Source organism: Kogia breviceps, chromosome X (genome assembly GCF_026419965.1).
Source record: "Kogia breviceps isolate mKogBre1 chromosome X, mKogBre1 haplotype 1, whole genome shotgun sequence".
Taxonomy (NCBI): Eukaryota; Metazoa; Chordata; class Mammalia; order Artiodactyla; family Physeteridae; genus Kogia; species Kogia breviceps.
Genome location: NC_081330.1, coordinates 43,753,001 through 43,779,198, shown reverse-complemented (window position 1 = coordinate 43,779,198; position 26,198 = coordinate 43,753,001). Strand labels below are relative to the sequence as shown.

The following is a 26,198-nucleotide window of genomic DNA, read 5'->3' as shown; positions in this document are numbered from 1 at the left end:
CACTGGCCAAAATGTACAAACCTGGGTTTGATAGAGCCCTGAGAAAGTGATGGATAGTCAAAGGAGGGAGAAATTATATTGATCAGATCTCTTACTTCCATTCCTGTTCTCCAAAATTTGGCAGCCCATAGCATTTTTGGCTGTCTGAGAGCAGCAGAGATACTGCCCATCGATCCAGAAGCAAGGGTGGTATTTCTGTACCAGATCACTGTTGTACCGGATTACTGTAACAGGAGAGAAGAGAGAGAGAGAGAGAGAGAGAGAGAGAGAGAGAGAGAGAGAGAAGAGGTCACATCTGACATGTGGGAGAAGTCACCATAGGCATGTTTTCCTCCTTGAGTTTAGTAGTGAGCTTCAAACAAATGCCCCTTCCTCAGCCACCCTGAAGGGAAGCAGACACAGGACCAGTTGGCTCACATGCTTGTCCCCAGAGAGTTCCTGTACAGTTCTCTTCAGTGGTCTGTTATGATGACTATCTCCCAACCGGTGACCAAAGTGATAAGACTATCTGATTCTCCAGAGCCCCAGAACAAAAATATTATCTATGTTTTTCCGGTAGCCATTACAATCTTGCTGTAAGGCAGGTGTTGACTATGGTGGTCTTTTCCAGATAAGGGAAACAATGTGACAAGCCAGATTCTCACTCCGGCTCTCAATATACCAATGTCCCAGCTCCTGGAGTGATCTTTTAGAGATCTTTGTCTTTGTGAGAATTTCTGCCTCACACTTTCTGTGTTCATAGAACAGTCAACAGAGCAGAGCTCAGGATCAAATGAAGATGATTCTGCCTCTAGAATAAACATAGTTCAGTCTTCCTAGGGCCACTGAGGTAGGTTGAGCTCATTGTGAGAGATAAACACAACAGTTCCATTTCCCTCACAGGGTTGTGAGGCCCAAAAGATCTCTCAGGATGAGAGATTTGCAGATAAGAGGAATTAGTTTTACAGTTTTTAATACTGTGGCATTGCAAGAATCTTAACCGGAAGTCAATTAGACAAGTCATCCTGGGATCATGTTGCCAGATAACAGAAAAGCAAAGACAAATGATATAATTGACACTAGCTAGCACTGGGGCAAAGACCTAGGCCGGTCTAAGAATATGCATATTTGAGGACATACACATTTCAGAATTTGATGCTAAAAAGCTCTGCATAACTTTTTTTAAAGATAAAAACAAAAACAAAATAAAACCTTCCTCTGTAGAGACCAACTTAAGTCTTTAAGAGCTTGCTAGTCACACTCCACTCACTTAAGACCTTGGGGGAGGCCTAGAAGCTACCAGTGGCCAGATGCATTTTATAGGCAAATGAACAAAAAGTGCCATCTTTTTTTTTAAAGTGCTATCTTGATGCTTTTCTAAACATGGATTTGAAGGCTTCTAACGAGTCTACCCTGCCCACCCTCACCCCTCACTTTTTCAGCATACCCCTTCACCATTGTACCAGATGCAGGGTGGTGGGAGCTGTTCAGATGGGGTGCAGGCTATAGGGGGCTACGTCATCTGTAGAGAACTTTAAAATAATAAAACCAAGCAAAAGTCTGTCTGACTTTTATTATTATCAGGCACTGGCAATTCTGAACAATGTTCTAGGTACTCCTCCCAGCCAGAACTCATTGTTCCCACCCTCTGCCCTTCCCCGCCCCATGCCACTACCATCATCCAGGGATTTGAAGATTCTTGGGTGCAGGCTTGGGCACCAGTAGACAATTCAAAAACTGTTAATCAACAACTAGCTGCTCTGATAAGTTAAGCTATGCTAATATGCTAATGAGAGGCTATAGGGCTTCCTGCCCGCCTACCTCCAGCACACTCATTATGAACCCACCCTACATTCCTAAATAATTAAGAGGTCCCTCGAAGATGGCACTTCTTCTTTTGTTGGTTAACGCAGCGCTGGTATTTCCAGCTACTTAGGAAAGAATTGCAAAAGCAGAGTGTCTATTACAAACTGAATGTTTGTGTCCCCCAAAATTCATATAATGAAGCCCTCCCAGTGCGATGATATTAGGAGGTGGGGACTTAGGGAGGTAATTAAGTCATGAGAGTGGAGCCCTCATGTTGGGATTAGTGCCCTTAGAAGAAGACACTAGAGCGAAATTCTTTCTCTCTGCCATGTGAGAACACAGTGAGAAAGTGACCGGTCTGCAAGCCAGGTAGAGAGTTCTCACCAGGAACTAAATTGGCCAACACCTTGATCTTGGACTCCCCAGCTTCCAGAACTGTGAGAAATCAATGTTTGTTGTTTAGGTCACCTGGTCTATGATGTTTTGTTATGGTAGCCCAAGCTGACTATGACAGCGTCCTAGTGGGAGGACTAGGAGAAAACTGCTTACTTCACCAATGCATGGGGCCAGCCCTATCTGGGAAGCACTAATGGTTGATGCACATTCCAAGTACTTGATGGGTTGACCTCTCATATTCATTTTCTTCAGGATAATGGCTAAAATTCTGTTTGGGGAATGAATGAATCGGGTCATTTGCTTATTTTTGAAGCTGCAGTTAGGATAGGCTCTATTGAGCTTGACCAAATGAAGGGTCTAGAGTGAATGTAGACAAATATCTGTGGTGCTGTAACATTAAAGTGCTCACTGCCACGTTCAAGGAAGTGGAAGGAGAGAGCCCAGGGCTAAGACCTCAGGAGTATAAACTTTGAATGGAAAGTACCACTGAAAAAAGATGGCAGCTCAATATGAGGTACCTGAGGCCCTACTTTTTAAATTGAAGTATAACTTACATATAATAAAATGTACAATCTAAGATATCCAGCTAACCACATTTGTGTGCAACCATTTAACCACCACTCAGATCCAGCACCTCAGAAGGCTCCCTCATGCCTCTTCACAGCCAATACCACTACAGAGGTAGCCAGTATACCATGAGGTCCCCTTTTCATGTTAGTGATTTCCAATTGGTGCATTTTACCTCAGAGTGGGATAACATCACTAGAGTGGGCACTCAATAAATATTTTTTTGGCTAACCTACAACTGGTTTCTCCCTCAGCTAGTATGTCCCACCTTCCCCTATTTCCAAACTAAATCCTAGCTGTCCATCAATGTGGATCCCAAGGTGGTGGTAGTTGTTTACTCGTGCAGAAAAGTCAATTAACACACCTATTTGTTGGTCCCTTTCTGTGTGCAAGGCAATTTATGAGGCACTGTGGAGAGAACCAAAGAAGTACAAATATATATGCCCTCTGGAGCTCTGTGTGTATTTCTCTGCCTTGGAGGTAGCATCTTTTTTTTTTTTTTTTTCTTTTTGCGGACCTCTCACTGCTGTTGCCTCTCCCGCCGCGGAGCACAGGCTCCGTACGCGGACGAGCAGGCCCAGCAGCCATGGCTCACGGGCCCAGCTGCTCTGTGGCATGTGGGATCCTCCCGGACCGGGGCACGAACCCGCGTCCCCTGCATCGGCAGGCGGACTCTCAACCACTGTGCCACCAGGGAAGCCCATTGGAGGTAGCATCTTGATTTAGAGTACAGACTCCAGAGTCTGAGTTCAAAGCCTGACCTTGCCACTTACTAACTGAGTGCCTTTGGGCCAGTTATTTAACCTCTCTAATACCTCTGTTTTCTCATCTCTAAAATGGGGATGGTGAGAATAACTGCCTCATGTGGTTGACATGAAGAAGAAATGAGTTAATATATGTAAAGAATTTAGAGAAGATCCTGGATCATTATAAGCATTACTGAAGTGTTTGTTCATTTTGTACCCCCAGGGCTAAAGCCGACCTCTTACTTCAAAACATGTCAAGAACTGAACTGTGTAGTGCAAGATATCACCTATTTGTAATCTTCACATGGCCTTACTCTAAAATATCTTGCAGCCAACTACAGGTGCAATTTCTGGGCTTGAGAACCAAGCAGCACAAAAATATGCAATGAGCTTAGGCTTTGGAGTCAAACAGACCTAGGGGTGTAGTAAGAACCCAGGCTCCACCACTCACTAGCTATGTGCCCTTGAGCAACTTACTTAACCTCTTTGAGCTTCAGTTCCCTCATCTGTAAATAGGGGAATAATACATACTTAATAAGCTTACTGTGAGGATTAAATGTGCTAGTCCGTTTGAAGCACTTGGCACAGAGCCTGGTACAGAGTTAGTGCTCATTAAGTGTTAGTTGCTGTTTTTAGCCCAAGGTTGCTGTGAGAGTTAAATGAGATAATAAATACAAGGTGTCTAGCTTGGTGTCTGGCACATAGAAAAAACAAAGTAAATGACACATCTCTTTCTCCTCTCCTCTATCAGCTTGAAAGGTTTGATGATTTTTATGTTAGCCAGACTTACATTCAAGGGAGTGAACAAAGCTGGTGTAGTCAGCCACTGCATATCAGAGTCTAAATGTTTATTAAGACAAAGGGCTGTCACGCAATAACCCAACCATGCCGTTATCAGTCTGCCATCCTTCCTGTTTCTCTAGGCAGCCTTTCCTGATGTCAACTCAACCAGTTAATCTCTCAGTCACTTGACATGTGGCTATATATACACACAAATATGTGTGCATGCATCCTGTGCTGTAAGCATTTACAGTCAGGTTTATCTGAGCACACTGTATGGTCTATGTGAAATACTGAACTATATTCAAGTTGAGGTCCTCACAAAGCAAGGGACATGAAATAGTTCCTTGGAAAATATTTATCCACAATGAAAAGATGTACAGTGCTTTCTTGTACAGTGCTTTACAGTTTTCCATGTGCTTTCATATACCTTACCTCATTTGATCTTTAGGACAACCCTGGAGGTAGGTACTGTAGGCATCATTATTATTCCTCTTTCAGAAGAAAAACTTGAGCCTCAAAGAAGCTTGTTGGCCTACTTGCCAGAGGTCACCCAGCTTATTAGTGGTAGAAGAGGACTTGGAACCAGGTTCTTTACTCTGACCCCAAGCACTCTCATAATCATGTATTTAATTTTTTTGGAACTAGATATTTCATACGTAGGATTCAAAATATTGAAATAACCATTTAATGCCACACCATACCACCCTTGTAATTGGTGTAAAAAATGGGACCTCTTTTATAAATAGGGAAATGGAAGGGCCTACAATTACAAAATTGCATTAGAGAGACAGTGGTAGAACTGAGTTGAAACACTTAGTCTAGCATGTGATCTTTTATTCATATGGTGTAATATTAAACTCAATTGTATCACTAATATTGAAGAAAATGCAATATTTCTCCCCCCATTCTCTCTCTCCCTCCTTCCCTTCTCCCTCTCTTTCTTCTTTCTTTCACTCCCTTCTTCTATCCATTCTTTTTTTGTTCTTTTTTCCTCTCTTCCTTTCTTCTTCTCTCCTTCCCTCCCTGTTCCCTTTTTTCTTTCCTTCTTTCTTTCCTTTCTCTTTCTTTCTTTCTTTCTTTCTTTCTTTCTTTCTTTCTTTCTTTCTTTCTTTCTTTCTTTCTCTTTTCTTTCTCTCCTTTCTCTTTTTCTCCCTCTCTTCCAACTTTTCTCTTTCCTTCCTCCCTTCCTTCCTTTCCTTCTTTCTTTGGAAACTAGTTTATTTTCCAAATAATTCTCACCATTTTTGAGCTGGTGAATCCAACGCTTCCTCAGTTCTTCAGTTGGGGAGAAGACATAGAGAGGCCCTTCATCATATACAACCTGGGGCAATGGACAAACAGACTTCAGCAGTTAGGAGTCAGAAAATAGAAAGACCTTGAAGGAACTAATCTTAAGCTACAACTTTGTATAATGATACTGGAAAACAAACAAAAAAAAAGGCAGGATCTTTAGTGAGCAGTGGAGCTGGGGTCATGTGAACCATCTGAAGAATTCCTGAACAATTCATATCCAGGGATGTAGGACTTAGAAACTCTTTGCTTTGTGAATACTCCTGGGTCCTCTTGACTTGTATTTCAATTTGTGTGTAAACTTAGTTCATAATCTTCAACCCTAGGTGGAGTCAAGATTTTTGTTTGTCCAATGAAGGATATTTTATGATCTTATTAAACCTTGAGTTAGTATAGAAGATAATTGAAGTAATGATTTATGTAACAAATCTTGATTAGTACATGTGGATTATACACTTTGTCAATATGGAGCAAATTTTTAACTCTTGGCTGATTTTCCCCCCACTGCCTAGTGGCCTCCCCTTGCCAATATTAGCCCAAATAAACCAAGTTTGGAACTACATACCTACTTCAAAAAGAGTGAAGTATATATTAAGCATTGCCATCAAATCAGTCAGTATTTTTTGAACACCACACATGTAGAAGGCATTGTGCTAGGTGTTATGGAGATATACAAAACATATAAGATGTGGTTCCAACCCTCACAGACTTGATAGACATCACAGTGGAGTTTAAAGTCAAATGTAAATTAATTTTGAATTATCCGATATTTACCAGTATCCACTAGCCCAGTCAAACATCAACTTATTGAAAGACAATGCTAGTAAAAACTGTGTCTAAAACACCCCTCCTTCACAGGGTTTGTAAACTTTGTTACAGTCAGGGACATGAACAAGATCCTTTTACATTTTTCTTTTTGCTTGTTAGTCTTGCTGTGCTCATAAATCCATGACAGAAAGCCCCCTCCCCTGAGACTTTCCACTTCCTTTTCTGGCTTTCACTGTTGCAGAGGCTGCTATATTCATGACATGTGGCCTCAGAGTTCTCAGGACATAAGCAAACCAAATCGGAGATTGAATCAGAAGCTCTTGCTCTCTTTTATGGCTTACATTGCATCTACCAAGCAGATGTCTATGTGACTCTTCAGTTATTCCAGACTAGAATAGAATTTAAGTTTATATGTAAGTCTAATAAGCCTTTCCTACACCGAACTTCCTAATAGTACTCCTTCCCTCCCCTCTTCTGTCTTTTCAACCCACATGACCACCATTAGACAGATAGGCAGAACCAGAAGGAAGTGAAATGCTCACTTAACAAACAGAGCATCTTTCTCAATGCCATTACCATAGACAAGACACACCATAATAGAATTAGTGCCATTATGGATTCTCTTTGAGGTGTAGAGACTAAAAGAAACTATGTTTGATTGGAAAAATAGAAAAAACAAACACTCACAGCCCATGCCATCCCTAAAGATTATATTAGAGGTCCCTTTGTGAGGTAGTGAGAGAAAATACCTTACCTGGAAGGGGTAAGGGAACCTTTCAATAATTGAAATCTGCTCCATTTCACTGCACTCTTCTCCCCTTCTCTGCAGTGACAGAAGAAATAATAGTTATTGGTTGGTGCATTGCTCTTTTCTGGATTTCCCTAGGTACTGGGAGTCTTTTGCAGTGGTTCCAGAAGGCTCTCATGCATGGACAATGCTAATCTTTAGTGATTGCTTCCTATATCCCAGTAGGGAAACATATCCATAGGATCCAGCACATACTCATTCAAAAAAAAAAAACCAAAAAACTCAGGTATCTCAAACTATTGAGGAAAGGGAGGTTAATCAATAAATGATGCTGGGACAAACATTTAACCATTAATATCATCAGAGGTGGGGGGCGGGTAGTTAAGGTAGCTATTTCACACCATACACCAGTGTAAGTTCTGGATGGATTCAAGAGCTTTATATAAAAAAATGAAACTATGACTAACAGAAAAAAAACATAACTGACTATTTACATAATTTTGTGAGAGGCAAGACCTTTCTAATATAATGCTAAAAGTTAGAACCATTAAGAGAAAAATGATCTAATTTGAGGACATAGACTTTAAAACCCACTATGGTTAAAAAAAGTATAAACAAAATTCAAAGATAAATAAAAAACTGGAAAAATATTTTCAACATATATTATAGTTAAAGTTAACATATCTAGATCTCTTAAAAAGTACTAGGAGTAAGGCAAAGATTTCAATAGAAAACCTGGCCAAAAAATTAACAGGAATTCACAAATGGAAAAATATAAATGAGCTGTAGACGTATAATTGTCCAACCTTATGAGTAACAAAAAAATTTCAAAATAAGTCAGCAATGAAGTATCATTTTTCTTGGCTTTCAAATTAACAAATATTTAAAATATCTGGCATTGGAAAGAATGTAGAGGAATAGATACTGTCATACAGAGCTTGTAGGTGTATATGATACTCAAATTCTACTTCTACAAAATTAAATAGAATAAAACTATAAAAATAACCAAAGCATACAGATTTCATAAAGAAAAGAACAAAATATTATTCCTAAGAAGTTATTATAAAGAAAAGAATAACAAAAGTACATAAAGATGTATGCAAGAATGTTCCTTTCAACATGATTTATGATATCAAATAAATTGGAAACAAATATCTAGTAATAGGAGATTGGTTAAACAAATTAAAATATATCCATGATAGGGTATACCATACAGTCATTAAAATCATTTTATTAAAGAGTATCTATTGTTATGGGGAAAAGTTATATTGTTAAGTTGAAAATGTAGGTGGCAAAGTAAGATGTGTAGTATAATATGATTCTATGTTTTAAATATATAACATATATATTAGTGTGAGTGTATGTGTTGTTAATGGAGAAAAACATCTGTAAGTCCATACACGAACATGTTAATAGTTGTTTTAGCTGAATAATGAGATTATGCATGATTTTATCTTCTTTTTTGTGCTTTTTTGTATTTTTCAAAGTTTCTATAATAAATATGCATTACTCTTGACATCAGGAAAAAAATGATATTTAAAAAAAATCAGCTAGGAAATAAGTAGACATTATGTCCTCGAGAGGCTCTGGGAAATGAGAGAAGAAACAGTGAGCTACTAAAGAATCTCATGACTCAGAGCCCTAGAGTTCTGGATTTCAGACTAACTCAAACTTGTAAATCTGATCCTGGTGACCGAGGGAGTAAAATCAATCATCTCTGATCAGTTTGAAAACTTGATGTGATATCATCTTAAGATTGGCATTACAAGTTTTCCAGATTAAGTGAGTTGTTCTGCATCTTGGGAAAAGACGCTGAGACTCAGCATAACCAATATGTGGCAGAGTGAAGAACATATATGGGAGCTTTATGTGACCCACACTGCACAGCATCACAGGTTTATTTACAGAGAATTGAAGTGTTCCAAGTCTCTTAACTGCAACCCTCCTGCCCCCCCACCCCCTGTGCCCAGTTCTAACAATGGCCTCTTCTCACCGGAATCTGTCTTTCGGGGGGAGGATTTTTCTCAGGAACCACTGTTTCAACACAGGTGATCTTCTCAACATCTATTGAACCCTTCTTACTGCCTCTTCTCTGAGAAAGAGAATGAGGAAGAAAATGGAGAAAGATTAAGAGCGATTAAGCAACCAGATGATTAGATTTCGCTATCTCATCATTCAACGCAGTGAGGTGACACCCACACTCTATATCAGGACCTGTCATTTTGAAAAAATGAACAAACAAACAAATCCCAAACAATTTCCAGGTCTATTAACCTAACCTTTTTTGACTACCAGATGGAGGGCAAACACTGTAGAAGAGTGGATGACTTTGTGTGCCTTTAACATAAAAAATCAGGAAGCAATTGCCAAGTCTTGGGTTTCATTCTTAACAATCATTTAATGAGTGCTCACCAACTGCAAGAATCCATGGTGAGATTTTCCCCATAGCTTCTTAGCACCTTTGAATTTTTGCTCCAGTATGTCTGTAGCTAGTTCTGGGCTAGGAAACATTTTGCTGAGTTTGAAGTATACTTGGGTCCCTTCCACCAACCCCCTCCAACCAAAAAGGATCTACCTCCCCCCAAGGCAGATCTAAGGCCAAGTCCTTAAAACTCAGGTTTCACAGCAGAGAAACTCACCCCACGTTCAAAGTCATACTCATAGTAGGAAAGTTTTTGCACGGTCAAGAGAAAGAGGCGCTTCTTGAAGTTTAAAGGTGATGTTTTCTTTTTCTGTTGGGATCGCTTCAGAAAGATGCTCTCCAATATCACTGCAGCCATAACTTCTTTCTGGAGCTCACTGGGTGCTGTTGATAATGGAAGTTCTTGAGGACCCAGCACATCGAACCTCATCCCTCCTGGTTCCCCCTCAGCCTAGCCACCTAGTTTCAAATGGAACAGAAATGTTCAAAGCTAACAAAGAACCTTCTTACTTTGATGTCCTCCTTCCATAGCCCCCATTTCTGCCAGTTTTCAGATATAATGGATGCACATCGAAGTGGGGTGATTGATTCTACATCGCGAGTTCATATAAACTGGGTTCTTGTATAAGGCAATGGAATGCTCTCGATATCAAGTGACATGTACCCATGTGCTTGGTAATGTCTAGAGGCAGCTCTACACTAACCACCCTTTTATGATACGTGCAGAATCTGTGAACAGTAAAAGTCTCTGTGCAGCTGTTGACCCTTATATCCCCAGAAGGGATAATGCAGGTGCCAGAACTCCACTGAGGCAGATATTGGACTTTCAGTTCCCAGTCTCCTAGACAGTGAGTGTAATTTTTCATACATTGTCCCACTGGGGTCTGTAACCAAGGGGTCTAATAAGGATACGGAGGCTGCACCTGCAGTTATGGACATATACTAACTGCCACCCAACTGATTTTGCCCATCACCCTCTGGCTGAGCTACAAAGGATAGAAGCTTTGTTCTAAAATTGAAAAACAATTTTTGAGAGGTACTTGTTTTGTTTTTGATTTTCCTTTCTTTTTTGCTTAGATTAGTTCTTTCAGACAGCATCATGCAAAAGTGATGCAACTGTCTTAATCTTATAGATGCTCTCTCTGATCATTTATGAAAAGTAACTTGTTTAGCCTATCCAAACTTACAGTACTTCAGAAAGATTCAGTTTAGGTAACTGAAATACAGAAAGGCAAAGAAAGTTACAGGGCTTCCCTGGTGGCGCAGTGGTTGAGAGTCCGCCTGCTGATGCAGGGGACACGGGTTCGTGCCCCGGTCCGGGAAGATCCCACGTGCCGCGGAGCAGCTGGGCCCGTGAGCCGTGGCCGCTGAGCCCGCGCGTCCAGAGCCTGTGCTCCGCAACGGGAGAGGCCACAACAGTGAGAGGCCCGCGTACCACAAAAAAAAAAAAAAAAAAAAAAAAAGTTACAAAAAGTCACCGCTGGTTTTTTTTATTCACACAAAACACACAGTTTTTCACTAAAATGCACTATCTTTTATTACCAACCCAAACCTTCGTTAGAAAGATAAAGTGAAAATATAAATACTGCCACAAAAATAGAGCACTAAAAAAAATACTGAAAAAATCACCAAATCACCAGCCCCTTTTCCCTCAAGTTTTGTTGGAGGTAAGTTTTTTCCTGAAGGGTGTAGGTTTTGTGTTTTTTAAAAAACTAAACTCCTTATGATTTTGGTGGCACCACGGAAGCAGAATAAAGTCAGTAGTTTTTTGTACTTGTCAAGCATAGGTTACTTCTCACACCAGGAAAGCAAGGGAATGGTTTCTTATCGAAGCCTGAGCCTATCCACACCATTATTTTGCTCTTTCCTGTGGTATAAAATGTTCTATTATTGTACTGAGGAGACAAAAATAGGTTACAGGAACACCAGGGATGTTCAGAATGATCACTTTGTTATTTATTCATCATGTGGATGCCACTGTTTTCTGGTGGTAGACTTGTTCAATTTTTTATAAATGATCTTTTGAGAAAATTGGGCAAAGGAGCAAACCTTTCCCTACACCCTCCACACAGCTCTCTTCCCTGACTCCCCAGTTTAAATCGTCTCTCACAGGAGTGACAAACTGATAAGAGTTTGCAACCAACTAGAGTTCTATCTAGCATTCAGATTCAGCTCAAACCCCAAAAAGATTTCTTTTAACATTAAGGTTTTTCATTTACTCAGAAGTAGTGGTAACCAAGTAATAATAGTCTATTCTCAGGAACTGCCAACTCATCGAGATCCCTGTACTAATATCACATTTTTCCCATGGTGAATTCCAATTAAGTACCTATTCACAACCAAAGATTCAACTTAGAGAAGACAAAATAATGCCCTAAAGAAATGAAGTAGCATGACCAGTAAATTGGATCAGAAGCATCCGAACAAACCACGTCCAGTTGTTCCTCTTTTAGCTGAGTAAAGCACACCCATCATTTTACCTTTAGTTTTGTTGCAAGCTCTTGGTGGATACACTCCCTGTTCAGACCCAGCATCTGCTTCAGTCTTGGCCTCTGCTCTTATTTCCTATAAAACAGGTCCTACTGGAAGCTGCCTCTGTTCTTTTTCTTTTTTAGAACAAATCCAGTTTATACAGGAAGAAGCCTTCCTCTCTTTTAAGTGTCTGTGTTGGGGTAGGGTTTAGTGCTGGTCTAAGTATGAGGAAGTAAGTAAGTCTCTCACTAGCCATCACCCCTCTGAGCATGGGGTGAAATGGCCTCTACTTCTAGATTATTGAGCTGGAGGACTGCTGGGATTTCCATGGCCTGGTTGCTCCCTATTTGATTGCTTTCTCCCATTCCTTGTGATCCACTCCAGGCACACACAGCCTGAAAATGTGGTAGTTCTTCCTTAGTCACCATTAGTCCATCCACCACTAATGTGAAAGGAGAGGCATCTGCTTTTTATGCCTTCCTGAAGGTTGGTGTGTAATGGACACTCTGCTTTAGAGGATAGTTGCAGCTTCTTTGGGTACTTATTGTGAAAGGTCCTAATTTTTTTCTAACAATTTCAGCAGCCCACAGAGTCAATTTGACCACAAAAGATGCACAGTGAGGGCTGACCCTGCACCTCACTCAAGTGGTGGGGTTGGGGGTGGAAACGGAAGTGACATGAATATTACACACACACACACACACTTCACATAGAGAAAGAAAGAGGAGGAGAGAAATGAATAGAAACACACACAGAGCTCTTCATTTAAAATATAAAGTTCCAGTGTTATAATGTTCTGTTTATTAAACTACAAAGGCAAAGATTTTCACACGGCCACCTTTTGCAGCCTTGCAGCTCTTTATGGAACAGTAGAATTCCAAAAGAGAATGCTTAGTAGTAAGAGTTCAGCCACTTTACAAACTGCGCTATGCCAAGGAATTAATGTAAATAGCACTTGCAGAATCGGTAAACTAAACCACCTTTGGCTCCTATATTTGCTCATGCTAAGATAAAACACTATTAGGGGGACTTCCCTGGTGGTGCAGTGGTTAAGAATCTGCCTGCCAATGCAGGGGACACAGGTTTGAGCCCTGGTCCGGGAAGATCCCACATGCCGTGGAGCAACTAAGCCCCTGCGCCACAACTACAGAGCCTGAGAGCCACAACTACTGAGCCCGCGTGCCACAACTACTGAAGCCCGCGCACCTAGAGCCCGTGCTCCACAACAAGGGAAGCCACCACAATGAGAAGCCCACGCACCTCAACAAAGAGTAGCCCCCGCTCACCGCAACTAAAGAAAGCCTGCGTGCAGCAACAAAGACCCAACGCAGCCATAAATAAATAAATTTATTTTTTTTAAATTGGCTATTATTAAAAAAAACAAAACAAAACACTATTAGGGATAACACCAGAGAAAAATCAGAAAATGGCATAGCCTGTCTATGACTGGGAAGGGTCCAAAAGAAGCTAGTTAGAAATAGTGAGTCATGGTTCAAATAACTATTAAGCCAAAATAGCCAATAAGCTACGTTTTGTATTTATTTCTCCTTTAAAGCGTTACGTAATTGTCCAGCAAGATTCTAGCCATTCCCTTTTCTCCCCAGGGGAATGGAAGGGAACTCATGCTTCTCCCAGTGCAGTCCATCCATCAGACATTTTACACACATTCTTTCATTTATTCCTCACGACAAACAGATGAGGAAAATGAGACTCATGGAGGTTATGTGACTGGCCCAACCTTATCCATTTGTGACTCCACACCATAGTTGTTTCTGTTGTACCTCATTGCCTCCAACGAAGTGTGATGCCATCCACCTCAGCACCCTGTTATTCCCCATGGCTATCAGCAAAGAGCACTGGGGACAGACCCCTCTCCATCTTCTAAGAACATTTGGCAAAGGAGGAAATGGTGGTTAAGTACAGGGGATAAGTAAGAGAGAATTCAGGATCCAGGGGCACTTTCCTCTGCAATATTCCTCTAGGCTAGAAAGGATGATATGTCCCTCTTAACTGACAACAGTACTTTTTCCCACATGAGGATTCTTCTCAGTTCTGCCAAGGTTTTCTTACATTTTCCTTTAAATCCTCTATAAGGAGATCTTGTTTAATTGGTCGATTTCTAGAGTTGCCTGCTGTTTCTTCCTTCAGGATTTTTCATTGTTAATGGGATGAAAGCACAGGGTTTAGGCAGAACACCAACTCTTTATTCTAGGGTTGTTATTGCTTACTGTGAATATAAAAGTTTGCTTGAATGTACTGTCTTTTTTTTTTTTTTTTTTTTTTTTTTTTTTGCGGTATGCGGGCCTCTCACTGTTGTGGCCTCTCCCGTTGCGGAGCACAGGCTCCGGACGCGCAGGCTCAGCGGCCATGGCTCACGGGCCCAGCCGCTCCGCGGCATGTGGGATCTTCCTGGTCCGGGGCACGAACCGGCGTCCCCTGCATCGGCAGGCGGACTCGCAACCACTGCGCCACCAGGGAAGCCCTGTACTGTCTTTTATATTGTGAAATATTGCAAACAGGCAGAAAGTAAAGAGAATAACATTACACTCATGTGCTCACCACTTAGCTCTATAGAATCCTAACATTGTGCCATTTTGTTTCTGGTGTTTTGTTAGAAATGAAATACTATCCATAGAGTCAAAACACCCTTGTGTACTCTTCTACAATCTTAGTTCCCTCCCTCCACAGAGGTTACCAATATCTGGAATTTGGCATTTATCATTCCTAGGCATATTTTTCTATAATTACTACATATGTAAGTATCCAAAAAAGACATTTAGTATTGGTTTACATGTTTCACATTTTAATATAAGTGTTACATACTCTTCAGCAACTTACTTTTTTCTCAGTGTAATGCTTTATGATTTATTTATCTTGGCAGCTCTAATTCATACATTTAAATTCATTTTGATATGTATCATTATTCTATATGATGAATACATCACAATTTATTTATCCATTCTCCTACTGGTGGATATTTAGGTAGTTTGTTTTCAATTATAAATAATGCTACCATGAACAATCTTGTGCATGTGGTCATAGTTTTCCACTGTCAGAATGAATTCTCAGTTACTTAGCCAACGTGGCAAACACAGGTCCGGCTTATGTGTTGGACTATGCACTTCGTGTAATCCCTTGTTCCTTTTTTAGTCCCATCTTCCTGAGGCTTTACTATGAAATCTGGTAGATTTATCAATGGTCTCTCATTAGAGTAGAGTATAACTGATAGGCCTACTAAAAATCTCTTCTCAAGCCTAAGAAGCATCTCTCAGGTTTTGATTGAGATTTTGATTGAGAATTTCCCAGTCTTGAAACCAGAAGAGAATTTGTCATTAAAATTTCATACCCATAGCAACAAAGAGCCATAATTACTCTTGTTAAAGTTCCCAATAAGCTCTATTCAGGCCCTAATGAAAGCTAATTATTTCATGATAAGTTTCAGGGTCAGTGCTACAGGTGACTAAATTTGTGGTGAAGACTTCCAGCAAAATCAGTTTTCTGGCTACTGGCTAACCAAGGAAATTCTCATCTACTGTAATCATTTCTAAGAGGTCTCGGTGCTCTGGTCTTCTTCAGCATTTCATGTTGTTAACATTTTACAATTTTCTTCTGTGGTTTTGGAAACTTCTGGGTCTGTCATCTCTTCTGTCCTGCACTAGAGACAATAGATTCTGGCCAAGTAGTGATGAAAGGCGAGCCAGATAGCTAATCTGCAAGTTTACACTGAGCATCAGGTTGGTGGTAATACTTTCAGCATTGCTCCTCTGCTCTGAGGGTGACTGCTGGGTTGTCCTTCTTTCACTCTGGACTTGTGTGACCCTTTGGCCTTCTTTTTCAATTTAGTTTTTGTTTTCCCTGCTTTAAACATTTTATTTTTTCCGTCAATATCACAATAACACATGTTCATTATAGAAAATGTTTTAAGTACAGGGATATTAAAAAGAAAACATCAATTATAAGCTCATTATCCAGAGACATTAATATTTAGGCATATTTCCTTCCATTCTTTTTCTATGCATTTTTCTGACTATATTTGAGATCATATTGCACATACTATTTGTAGTTTGCTTATTTTTCTTAACATTATCTGTCTAAGTATCCATCTATCTATCCATCCATCCATCCACCCAACACATATTGTCCTCAAAATATCTAAAGTTCTTGTTTAACGTTACTCCTGGTATTTTCCCATGATATTAGGATATCTATATAAGCATCATTTACCAAGTCAAAAAGTTTGTACATTTTGCATTTTGAAATATATTGACAAAATAGTTTCCAGAAACACTGTAACCAATTTCCACTCCAAATAGCAGTTTTAGAGAGCCTGCTTTTCCCACACTTTTGTCTCTTTTCTGCTCCACTTCTAATCAGTTGTGGAGGTTTTTTTGTTTGTTTGTTTTTACTGTTTCTATTACAGACAGATATGTAAGGATGAGTTAATAGACTCTAGTTAATTTTCATTACTGGGAGTCAAGGCAGTGAGTAGAGCTTCTCCTTGAAGTTCAGCTAACTGATGCTAACCCTAAGGCATGTGGTGCTGGCTCTCTGAGAGGGAGGTGGAAAGCCTGGGATCAAGGCTTTTGTGTTTCGAATGCTCTCCCAACACTCTCAGTCAGTGCACAGGAACCTCCAGAGAAACTGAAAGTCACACGTGGCCCATTTGTTTCAGGGTCCTCAGAGCAGTTCTCTCTCCCCCTCCCCTGATGGCTTCATTTGCATAACCCAGCAGTTTTGGAGTGAATTAGGTCAAGGTCTGTCTCTAGCTTCTTACTGAGCACTGCCTCACTGAAAATTCTAGCTCTCCCTTATTCCCAGGAGCTAGAAATTGGATATCGGCATGGCATCCATGGGCAAAAAGCAGCAGGCATCTGATGACTCTTTGGAGAACACCCAAACTGGTTTTCAAAAGCCATATCTTCCCCTTATACCTAAGTCACTTCCTGGTATGGGTCTAGTCCACTGAAAGGAAACTCTCTATAGGAAATTTGCTCGAATGGAAATAGTAAATCATACTGATGATAATTTTAAATTGCACCAAGACCCTAGAAGTGGATGGAAAGTTGCACTAGTTCTCAACATGAGGCATTTACAAAATATTCTAAACAAATACATCACTAGCCATAAACCACAGGAATTTGGACTTTAATGCAAGCATATAGTTTAAATATTCTGAATATAAAAGGGGTCAGAATAGACCAGATAGGGCTAACACTAAGGGATCCTGTTTCAGTAGAATGCATTAGATTATTTAGGGTATTTGCATTTTGTGGCTTATTTGGTAGGTGACATTGTTTTATCAAATAACTGAGGCTCCAAGCAGCTGCAGCACCCTTGGTCAGGGGCTTGGCATGCAAAATGAGGGAAGGAGCAGAGCCGGCACACAACTAACAGCACAGAAGGTAATCCCTGAGCTGTATAGACCCCTGCCTCTGGGCTTTGCTGCTGCCCTGCCTCTGGAAACAAACAGCATGAGATAGAGATTTTGAGCTTGGAGAGCTGGGTGGCCAGGAAACTGGACAAGGATTCCATTTGGAGGTCCAGCACCTCACCCAAGGATGTCTTGATCAGGCCCAGCAATCCCTTTTATTTTAAATGCCACACTATTTGTTCTAGGCAGGTCCTCTGGGGACCTTGGCAGGTCTCAGGCAGAATAAAAATAATAGCAAACAGTGAGATAGGAGCACTGACTATTGCTGGGTCCTATTTTAACTACTTTACATAGATTAACACACTTACTGCTCACAATAATACTATGGGGAAGACACTAGGCAAGCAGGGGGAAAGGTAAAAGGGAAAACAGGAGGAGAAGAAAGGGGCAAGAATAATTCAATGCAATTCCACAATTATTTATTAAGCACTGACTCTGTTTCAGGGATGGTAATGAATAAAATAAAGGAGGGGATAAAGAAGAGGGGATACAGGTAGAGGAAGGAGAAGGAGGAAGAGGAGGAGAAGGAGGAGGAGGATGGAGAGGCGGAGAGGAGAGCAAAGGAGAGAAGAAAATGATGAAGCCTAAAGAAAAGAGAGCCGTGCACATGGCAGGCAATGGTAATAGGAAAAAGCTTCCCCGCGACCTCAGGGGTTGGCCACACTGTCTGGGCTGAGGCTGAGGCTGCTTGTTTCTGGCCCAGCCTCTTACCCACTGTTACCACGAGGTTGGCGTACACAGTCCTTCCAACAAGCCAGCTCTGATCCCAGCAATGTTGGCTCGATGCAGCCTGAGGCTTTACACCCTGGTTTTGCCTTTCCTTAGCTTACAGAGCTCAAAAGCCTATTGTGGCATGTGAGCTTTGACCATTTTCTTGGACAATCTGCCTCTTAAAAATTCCTTCTGGGCTTCCCCGGTGGCGAAGTGGTTGAGAGTCCGCCTGCCGATGCAGGGGACACGGGTTCGTGCCCCGGTCCGGGAGGATCCCACATGCCGTGGAGCGGCTGAGCCCGTGAGCCATGGCCGCTGAGCCTGCGCGTCTGGAGCCTGTGCTCCGCAAAGGCAGAAGCCACAACAGTGAGAGGCCCGCGTACCAAAAAATCCTTCTTCTAAGGGTGTCATTGACACACATATCCATTTTGGGTCTTCCAGCAATATTTGACCAAAGGGCTTATTTTTATCCTGGCTTATTTTGCCACAGGCAATAAATCTTACTTGTCTGCCAAATTGTGCAGAGGTGCCTCTTTCCAACATCTGCTACCTGTTCAGATGGTCACGTCATATCTCTTTTTTCTCTCCTTGTTCCCCCCACAACCTCCTCAGAAAGGACCCTTCCAGCCCCTTCTGATGATCTGAAGAGACTGTCGGGGCCTTGTGCTAATGACACTCCCACCCTCTGTCAGCCTCCTCCGCCAGCCGACTACATGGCACCAGCCACGCTTTCTGTCTGGCCTTCAAGGGTCCCAAGGCCCCACGAAAGGTACTTGCTGCTGCTGCCCAGCCCTTGCCATGCCCCAGACCCACCTCAGTCCTGATTTTAATGCAGGTAGCTTCCCGGATGCATTGAGATGCCAGGACTTTGAAGGTGGGACTCGATCTCAGAAGACACTGGCCCTGGAGACATATTCTTACAGTCCAGAGAGGAAGGACAGTCTGAGCAAACCCCACCCTTTCACAGCCACTCAGTTCCCTTTTTTTGTTTCCTGACTTAAACCAATGTCTTTTTTTTCTTCTTCTCAGCAGCATGGTATCTGGTTCCCTGCTGCTGTCCCTATTCTACTCCCTGCCCCAGCTGTCCCCGCCCTTCATTTGCTTGGGACCTCCTGAGTCTGCTCTGAAAGAACCCTTCTCAACATTACTGGGGCCACTGAGACTCTAGACTGGGCTGGGTTGAGCAGACATGTCCTCAGGCCGACCTCCCCGAGGTAAAGGGCCGACATCGCTAAAGGACCATGGGGATGGTCAGCACAGCGAGTGGAGACTTACAGAAAAGAGGAGAAATGCAGACATGTGGAGACAAAACAAAGGGACTGGCGAGGAAGGGCATCTTTAGCTTCTCATATCCTCTAAGGCAGAGACTCAAGGCCACATGGTTAAACTTGCTAGTGAAGGATGGAGAGTGTTCACGAAGGGACCCCAAAGTAGAGATTCTAACAGAGGTAGAGATAAGACTTCCCCCTGCTGAGTCATTTTCTAAGAAAGCATTTCTTTCTACAGATAAAAATGTCCGAATGTAAGCCCACATACTTACTTATGTCCTTCCCGTTTTCTGTGGATGTTGATTTTCTCCATTTTAGATTCGGCCTCAAGGATTAACTCTTAATTTACAACTTTCTCTTTAATCTTGTAAAACAATAAACCAGACTAGATGTGTTACTTGAAACCTGAATGTTTCATCAGCCACCTCCTAGCCTATGTTCTAGCAGCGATCTTACTGGCTGTAGACCAGGATGGCCACAGAGCCCCTGGTGACTGATCTGCTTGTCCATCTTGACACATCAGCCACTGCCATATTTACTTGCCCCAGGCGCTGTATGTAGGAACAGATCATAAATCCCACTAGAAGAAGTCCATCAGAATTTTTAAGGGAACAGGATATATTTTTTAAAGTATTTTGTAGGATAGTAGACTAGTTAATCCTCACGTCCACACAAAATAAAAGGGCAGCAAGTGTTGTATGATCTCTCTATTTTATTGACAATTTATATCCTTTCACTAGTCACCTCTGAATAGCTGTTCCAGTGGCCTGCCTGAGAGTTGGTCACAGACATTTGCCTTCCCTCCCCTTTTCATCAGTCAGATGCTACTTGTTGTCACATGTCCTGTCCCTTCTCAAAGTCATTCTGGGGGTGAAGACTGGGTATTGATGGGGGATCTAGACAAGGGAGAGCAGGACAAGGGAGAGGGGAAAGTAAAACTAGGCAAGTCTTCACCCTCTGCCCATGTGCACTCTCCTCACAGAGTTGTCCAGGTGATGGAAGGACTGCACCCAAATAGTGCCAATATCTAGACATAGGAAAGTGAACAACCACTTACTCTGCGAGGCCAGGCCACATCTAGAGTCCTGTGTTCAATTCTGAGTTCTCAGCTTAGGGGAAATCAATAAGCAGGAGAACGTCCAAACCAGAGACCAGGATTGGTGAAGGAATCTAAACCAAAGCCATGCCACATAAAGGTGTAATAGAAAGAACTAAGGTTGATTAGACTAAGAGGGGCCATGTTCACTGTCTTCATATTTCCATGTTACTAACATCAAAAACCTCTAGAAACTCCTCAAAGCCCAGTAAGATGGCGTAACAGCCTGGAGAGAAGAAGGAAATGCTCTGAGCCTACAGGCTGGCTGTTTGGCAAAGAAACTTTTAGGAAATGTAGCAGGCAGTGGTCATGTTTTTATTATCTCATTCCCAGAGACCGTCCAACAAAATAGAGCTGATCAGAGAGTCAGTTCTGAACCTATGGGTGTTTCTGGAGGGTTATGCAAGCAGGAGACCCCAAGCTCTCATGGTTCCTTAGCCCTAATCCACTGACACCTCCTCCTGCATCACTGCCCAATTCTGACTCCTTATTCTCCTCTACCCTGCAGATGCTCCTGCTTCCCCTGTGTGATTTGTGGTTAAGTGCAAGGCTGTAGTGTTAAACTACCTGGGATCAAATTCCAGCTCCATAAAATAACCACTGGTGTGACTTTGGGTAAGCGAATTTAAGGCCTCTCGTGCCTCAGTCTTCTTGCCTGTTAAGCACTAATAAATGTACATAGCACCTGGGTTGTTAGGATTAAAAGAGGTAGTATGTAAGGTAGTTAGGAAAATGCCTGGCATATAATAATTGTTCAATATTATATTACCATTATATTACTATTATATTATATTATATTATATTACTATTATAATTACCAGGCCACACAATCATATCATATAATGGTAAAGGAACCCAAGCTCTGGAGTCAGATCACCCGTGTTTGTATCCTGACTCCACTAAATACTAGCAGCATTGGGCAAATTGGCCCAAATATGGCCTCAATTTCCTCATCTGTAAAATGGGAATAATAGTATCACCTACCTCTTAGAATTACTGTGAGAATTTTATGGGACAATTCATTTAAAATGCTCAGTACCCTGCAGTCTTTCTCTGCTGGACTCTCTTGAAACCTAGCACATGCCTTCTGCCAGGTATGCAGGGAAGTGAAGAAATGCTGGATACTTTCTATCTTTTGGCCTGGTTATTGCTATTGTTGGAGCTGAACAATTTCATCCTCACTTTTCAGAACCTAGGTCAGCCAACTTGCTCCCTCAACAAAGGGGGGCTGTTTAATGCTGAGCATTGTTCCTTTCTTACAAAGTATTTAGTCTGTAATTATACATTTATGACATTGATTATTTGATTACTGTGTCCCTCCCCTAGAACAGTGCCCAACACAGAATAGGCATTCAATAAACATCTGTTGAATGCAACAACTAGCCATGTGATAGATGAACTAGAGCACTGGCTCCCTCCAAGCCTTCAGTGAACCAGCAGTTCACTGTGAAAGATGTTGTTCCCAGTGTCCTTGAAGTGGAACGGGAATGGGACATTAAGGTGGAGGGCTCCTCCACTTGACCGACCCTAGTCCTGGCTTCCCTCGGGGATAGGCACAGGGAGGCCAGATGGTCTGGTTAGAGCACTGCTTCCTTCACTTAACGATGCTACGCAACAGTATCCACGAAAAGTGATGAAGTGAGTAAAAGTTGCAAAGCTGGAGAGAGGCGGGGGGAAGCTGAAGAGAGTGGATCGGCCTCAGCCGGAGCCCTTCCTTAAGCTTGCGCCCGCGACTCTGAATCGAGTCCTCTCAGCCGCCAGAGGGCGTGGCGCACAGAGCCTTAAACTCTATGGTCGTTCCCACCGACTCCCATGAGGAAGCGCGACCAGAAACCTCCTATATACTTCCGTTTCCGGCCAGGCCTCTTTCTTTCCGTGCCGGTAGCGCTCTCGCAAAGATGGTAGGACCTTGGGGTTGGGGCTAGGCAACATCCAGTTCAATCTTTCCTTCCCGGTTGATAGTACCTTCCCGGGATGCGTCCAGGCTCCAGCGTGGACTCGTTGTACCAAAGAAACCCAGTGTTGCCGCGATTGAGCCCAAAGGGAACGGGTTTCGGGGCCAGGAACTGAAGTGATGAGGTCAAAGAGGTAGACTTAGCCAGCGGTAGAGTGAATATGTTCTCGTTTTAGTTTGGGTTCAGCGGAGGCCGCTGTATTTGAAGCACATGGGGCCGGACCACCTTCAAGTCAGCGTTGTGTGTTAGCGAGTTTGAGAGTTAAATCCTCGTGGGATGCCTTAGCTTTAGCTGGGTCGGGTCGGGCGTTTTGTGCTGCTGGTCTGATAACACTGTGCGTTCTGAACGGTTTATTTACTAGGTGAACGTTCCTAAAACCCGCCGGACTTTCTGTAAGAAGTGTGGCAAGCACCAACCCCACAAAGTGACACAGTATAAGAAGGGCAAGGATTCTCTGTATGCCCAGGGTAAGACGGGCATAAGTGATTTGGTTTTAATGTGGCATTTGTGTTGTTATAGAATACACGAGACCAGTCCTCCCTCCCTTCCCCACTTGGGCATTGATATTTCTGCTGGAAAGCCCAAGATAAAACCGCTGAGAGGACTTTGCCACTTGTCTGTTGCGATTTTTTTATGTTTGATAAACCCTGACAAATAACTTTCATTCTCCCAGGAAAGCGGCGGTATGACAGGAAGCAGAGTGGCTATGGTGGGCAGACTAAGCCGATTTTCCGGAAAAAGGTTTGTAGTGGTCACTGTTTGATATGCTTCCCGCTTACTGTGGCAGAGACTTTCCATTTGTTTTTAGCCCACACATCTCTACAATATAGGTATGTGTTTTCATAGTTTCAGTGAAGTTATCTCAATTACTCGCAGAGACATACATCTAGTAGGCAGTGGAGCTGGAAGTGCATTCGAGGTCTCACTCCAGTCTACAATACTGCACTGCCTCATTGTTTTATATTTTTTGTCCTCTTTTTGAAGAGGCAAACATCAAGGAATGTGCCCTGCCTTCCTCAGGACTGAAGTTTGAGGACACCCGTAAATCCTTTTCTTCGCCCTCTTCCTTATCCGTTGCGATGTCCTAACGAATCCTTAGCTCATGCTTGCAGTAAGAATTGTTCTCTTATTTTGCTTCTCAGTTCAGAAGCCTGCAGTCAGTCTGCTACCTAACTCACGAAGTGTTAAAGCTCTTTAAAATAGCTATTTAGGTCTTCCACCGGCTTCCTGAATTCCCTGTTGGCCTCAGGCTGAATTTCTGAGTTTCTGTGCTACCTCAGGTGATTTGTCTACCCCCTAAAGTATACAATGCTTAGAGCATAGCCTTCCCACGAACATAGCATTTCTTTTAGTGTTCATTTAGGTGCAATAAATGGTTTGATCTCTAGGTGGTGATATGCCTTTTCACATTTGGGTAACTTGTTTAGTAGATAGGGACATTGTACTTAGGTTTCTGCTCTTTTGAGAACTTTTTTTTTTTTGCGGTACATGGGCCTCTCACTGTTGTGGCCTCTCCCGTTGTGGAGCACAGGCTCCGGACGCGCAGGCTCAGCGGCCATGGCTCACCGGCCCAGCCGCTCCGCGGCATGTGGGATCTTCCCGGACTGGGGCACGAACCCGTGTCCCCTGCATCGGCAGGCGGACTCTCAACCACTGTGCCACCAGGGAAGATTCTAACTACAGGAGCAGGCTTTAGAAGTTGAGTATTTGTGGGGAGTTAAATAATACAGTTGAATGCACATAAAACCTAGATGTAATTGTTGGTAGTCTCCGGAGAATAGATATTAAGTAGTACTTATTAACTCTTATTTAAATGAGTTGTGAAAGTTGTGCTTATTTCATAGTTGCATGGACTCAGTTGACCCATTTTTGGGTGTGTGGAATACTTAACTACCTAGAGCTGAAAGGCCAGGGTGGTGTGATGAATGCCTATTTGATAAGAAGCCCTCTAGGATGTTTGATGTGAGTGAAGAACTTGATGTCAATTAGATAATCTGCCACCATTTTCTCTTAAATACACTGATTTTCCCATTTCTGTTTTCTCCCTATAGCTGAAAACAAATTGTCACAACTCTTAAACTTTGCAGAGCTTTGCTTTAAGTAGTACTTGACCCAACAGAGTCATATTTTTGAAGAAAGATTTTCTGTAGTGATTTATGAAGGCTTTGACTATTATTTTCCAGGCTAAAACTACAAAGAAGATTGTGCTGAGGCTTGAATGTGTTGAGCCGAACTGCAGATCTAAGAGAATGCTGGCTATTAAGAGATGCAAGCATTTTGAGCTGGGAGGAGATAAGAAGAGAAAGGTAGATAATTATGGGGTGGAAAGTGCAATATTTTCTCTGGCTTTATTATGTTGAGAGAGGTGAACATTTCTGCCTACTCTTTTTTGTGGCATCAAGATCAGGGCAATCCTCTCAAAATAACTAAACTAGATCCATAGCTCAAAGTATTTTGGTGTTGGTTTTGACATGAGTAAGAAGGGGAGAATGAGAAGACTGGCCAAAGGATGGTGATCCCTTTAGGAATAGATGCTGTTCTTGATGGAGTAAAGGTTCTTTGCAAAATACAAAAACTCACCTTTTTTCTTCCTGTTCTATTACAGGGCCAAGTGATCCAGTTCTGAGCTTCATATTTTGTTTTGTTATGAAGACAATAAACATTTGAGATTGTTTACTTCGTTTAGTTTCAGTTGTTTATTTTTTTGGAAGGGAAATAAACGAGTGCCATCAATAAAATTCTCCTTGGGAAATTTATGCTTGATGGTTCTGGATACTTATTAGGGGTTGAATCTGACTGGTTGAACTCACATCAGATGCTATGATGGTCTAATTTGCACTTTAATCACTTGAGACTTCATGGGATTCCTTTTAAAAAGCAAAGGCTGTTATTGGTTATCATGGGACATAAGTAGAGACCTGAACTCAGGGCAGACAGAATTTTATCAGTAACAATTACATCCATAGTGAATATGAGGTTCACTGGGAGTGAAATAATTTGTCTCAAATAATGTTTACTACTAAAAGTCACTGAATGAGGAATTTCAACCCGGTTCTCTAGGCACAGCATACTATATTATATATGTCATTAGACTTATTTTCATGCCCCGTAAACATTTTTATATATTCCCTCACATTTTAAAGTAGATATAAATTATTTCCATCATGTTGAAATAATGGCAAAAAATTGCAAAGAATTGATAGAATTTCTAGTGAAATTCCCCAAAGGAACCTATGGGGGATAACGGTCCATTTTGTAAAATGCCTAATAGTTGGAATCCTCTTTGTATGCTATTGTATGCTTCATTCTTGTGCTGCAAAACTATGGATGTGAAGCAAATAAGCTTAGTTTTGGTGACTGAAAGCACATCTCAATGAGAGCAGTTTTCTTCCAAGTTAGTTTCTGTGGTTGAATTGTCTGGATTACCAATTCTATTCCAATTTTTATTAACTGACAATGCTTAGCCCTCCAATTTTATTGAAAATAATTGGTAATCACCTGACAGGCAAAGGGATTGTTACAACATGCACTTTGTATTTTGAGTGGGCCTTTTCTGCCCTGTTAGCTTTTGTACTGTCCTGCATTTTGGATGGGTGAGATGAATACACCCTTTTTTGCGTATGTGGGAGAAGGGTGATAGTAAAAGGGGAGGTGGGGAAGGAGCAGGCCTGAAGCATTGACTGCAGGTTGGTCCCCAGGTAAACCAGTTGGAGGAAAAGCAAGGAATTAGAGTATCTGGAAATTGCCTCAGTGACTCATT

General features: G+C 41.9%; 2 protein-coding genes across 2 annotated transcripts in view; one reads left to right on the top strand and one right to left on the bottom strand.

Moving 5' to 3' along the window:
- Positions 1-19,064, bottom strand: part of BTK (Bruton tyrosine kinase) — a 29,640-nt gene extending 10,576 nt beyond the window's left edge. The window contains exons 1-6 of the mRNA XM_059051083.2: positions 18,933-19,064; positions 9,723-9,889; positions 9,077-9,175; positions 7,090-7,158; positions 5,517-5,598; positions 96-224 (exon numbers count right to left, since the gene is read on the bottom strand). Coding sequence (XP_058907066.1) covers positions 96-224; positions 5,517-5,598; positions 7,090-7,158; positions 9,077-9,175; positions 9,723-9,863 — 520 coding nt within the window. The 5' untranslated portion in view covers positions 9,864-9,889; positions 18,933-19,064. The remainder of the gene's footprint in view (positions 1-95; positions 225-5,516; positions 5,599-7,089; positions 7,159-9,076; positions 9,176-9,722; positions 9,890-18,932) is intronic.
- Positions 19,065-22,273: 3,209 nt separating this feature from the next.
- RPL36A (ribosomal protein L36a) lies at positions 22,274-25,123 on the top strand. The gene is made up of 5 exons (XM_059051080.2): positions 22,274-22,384; positions 22,800-22,905; positions 23,112-23,179; positions 24,622-24,744; positions 25,044-25,123. Exons 1-5 carry the CDS (start codon positions 22,274-22,276, stop codon positions 25,062-25,064), a joined length of 429 nt encoding a protein of 142 aa, XP_058907063.1. The 3' UTR covers positions 25,065-25,123.
- The last annotated feature ends 1,075 nt before the right edge of the window (positions 25,124-26,198 follow it).

Bases quoted from the DNA above. Each gene is read 5' to 3' on its own strand.
- RPL36A (XM_059051080.2), top strand. From the start codon at position 22,274: ATGGTCGTTCCCACCGACTCCCATGAGGAAGCGCGACCAGAAACCTCC. The intron at 22,906-23,111 runs GTAAGACGGGCA...TCATTCTCCCAG, and splicing joins GGATTCTCTGTATGCCCAGG to GAAAGCGGCGGTATGACAGG. The intron at 24,745-25,043 runs GTAGATAATTAT...GTTCTATTACAG, and splicing joins GAGGAGATAAGAAGAGAAAG to GGCCAAGTGATCCAGTTCTG.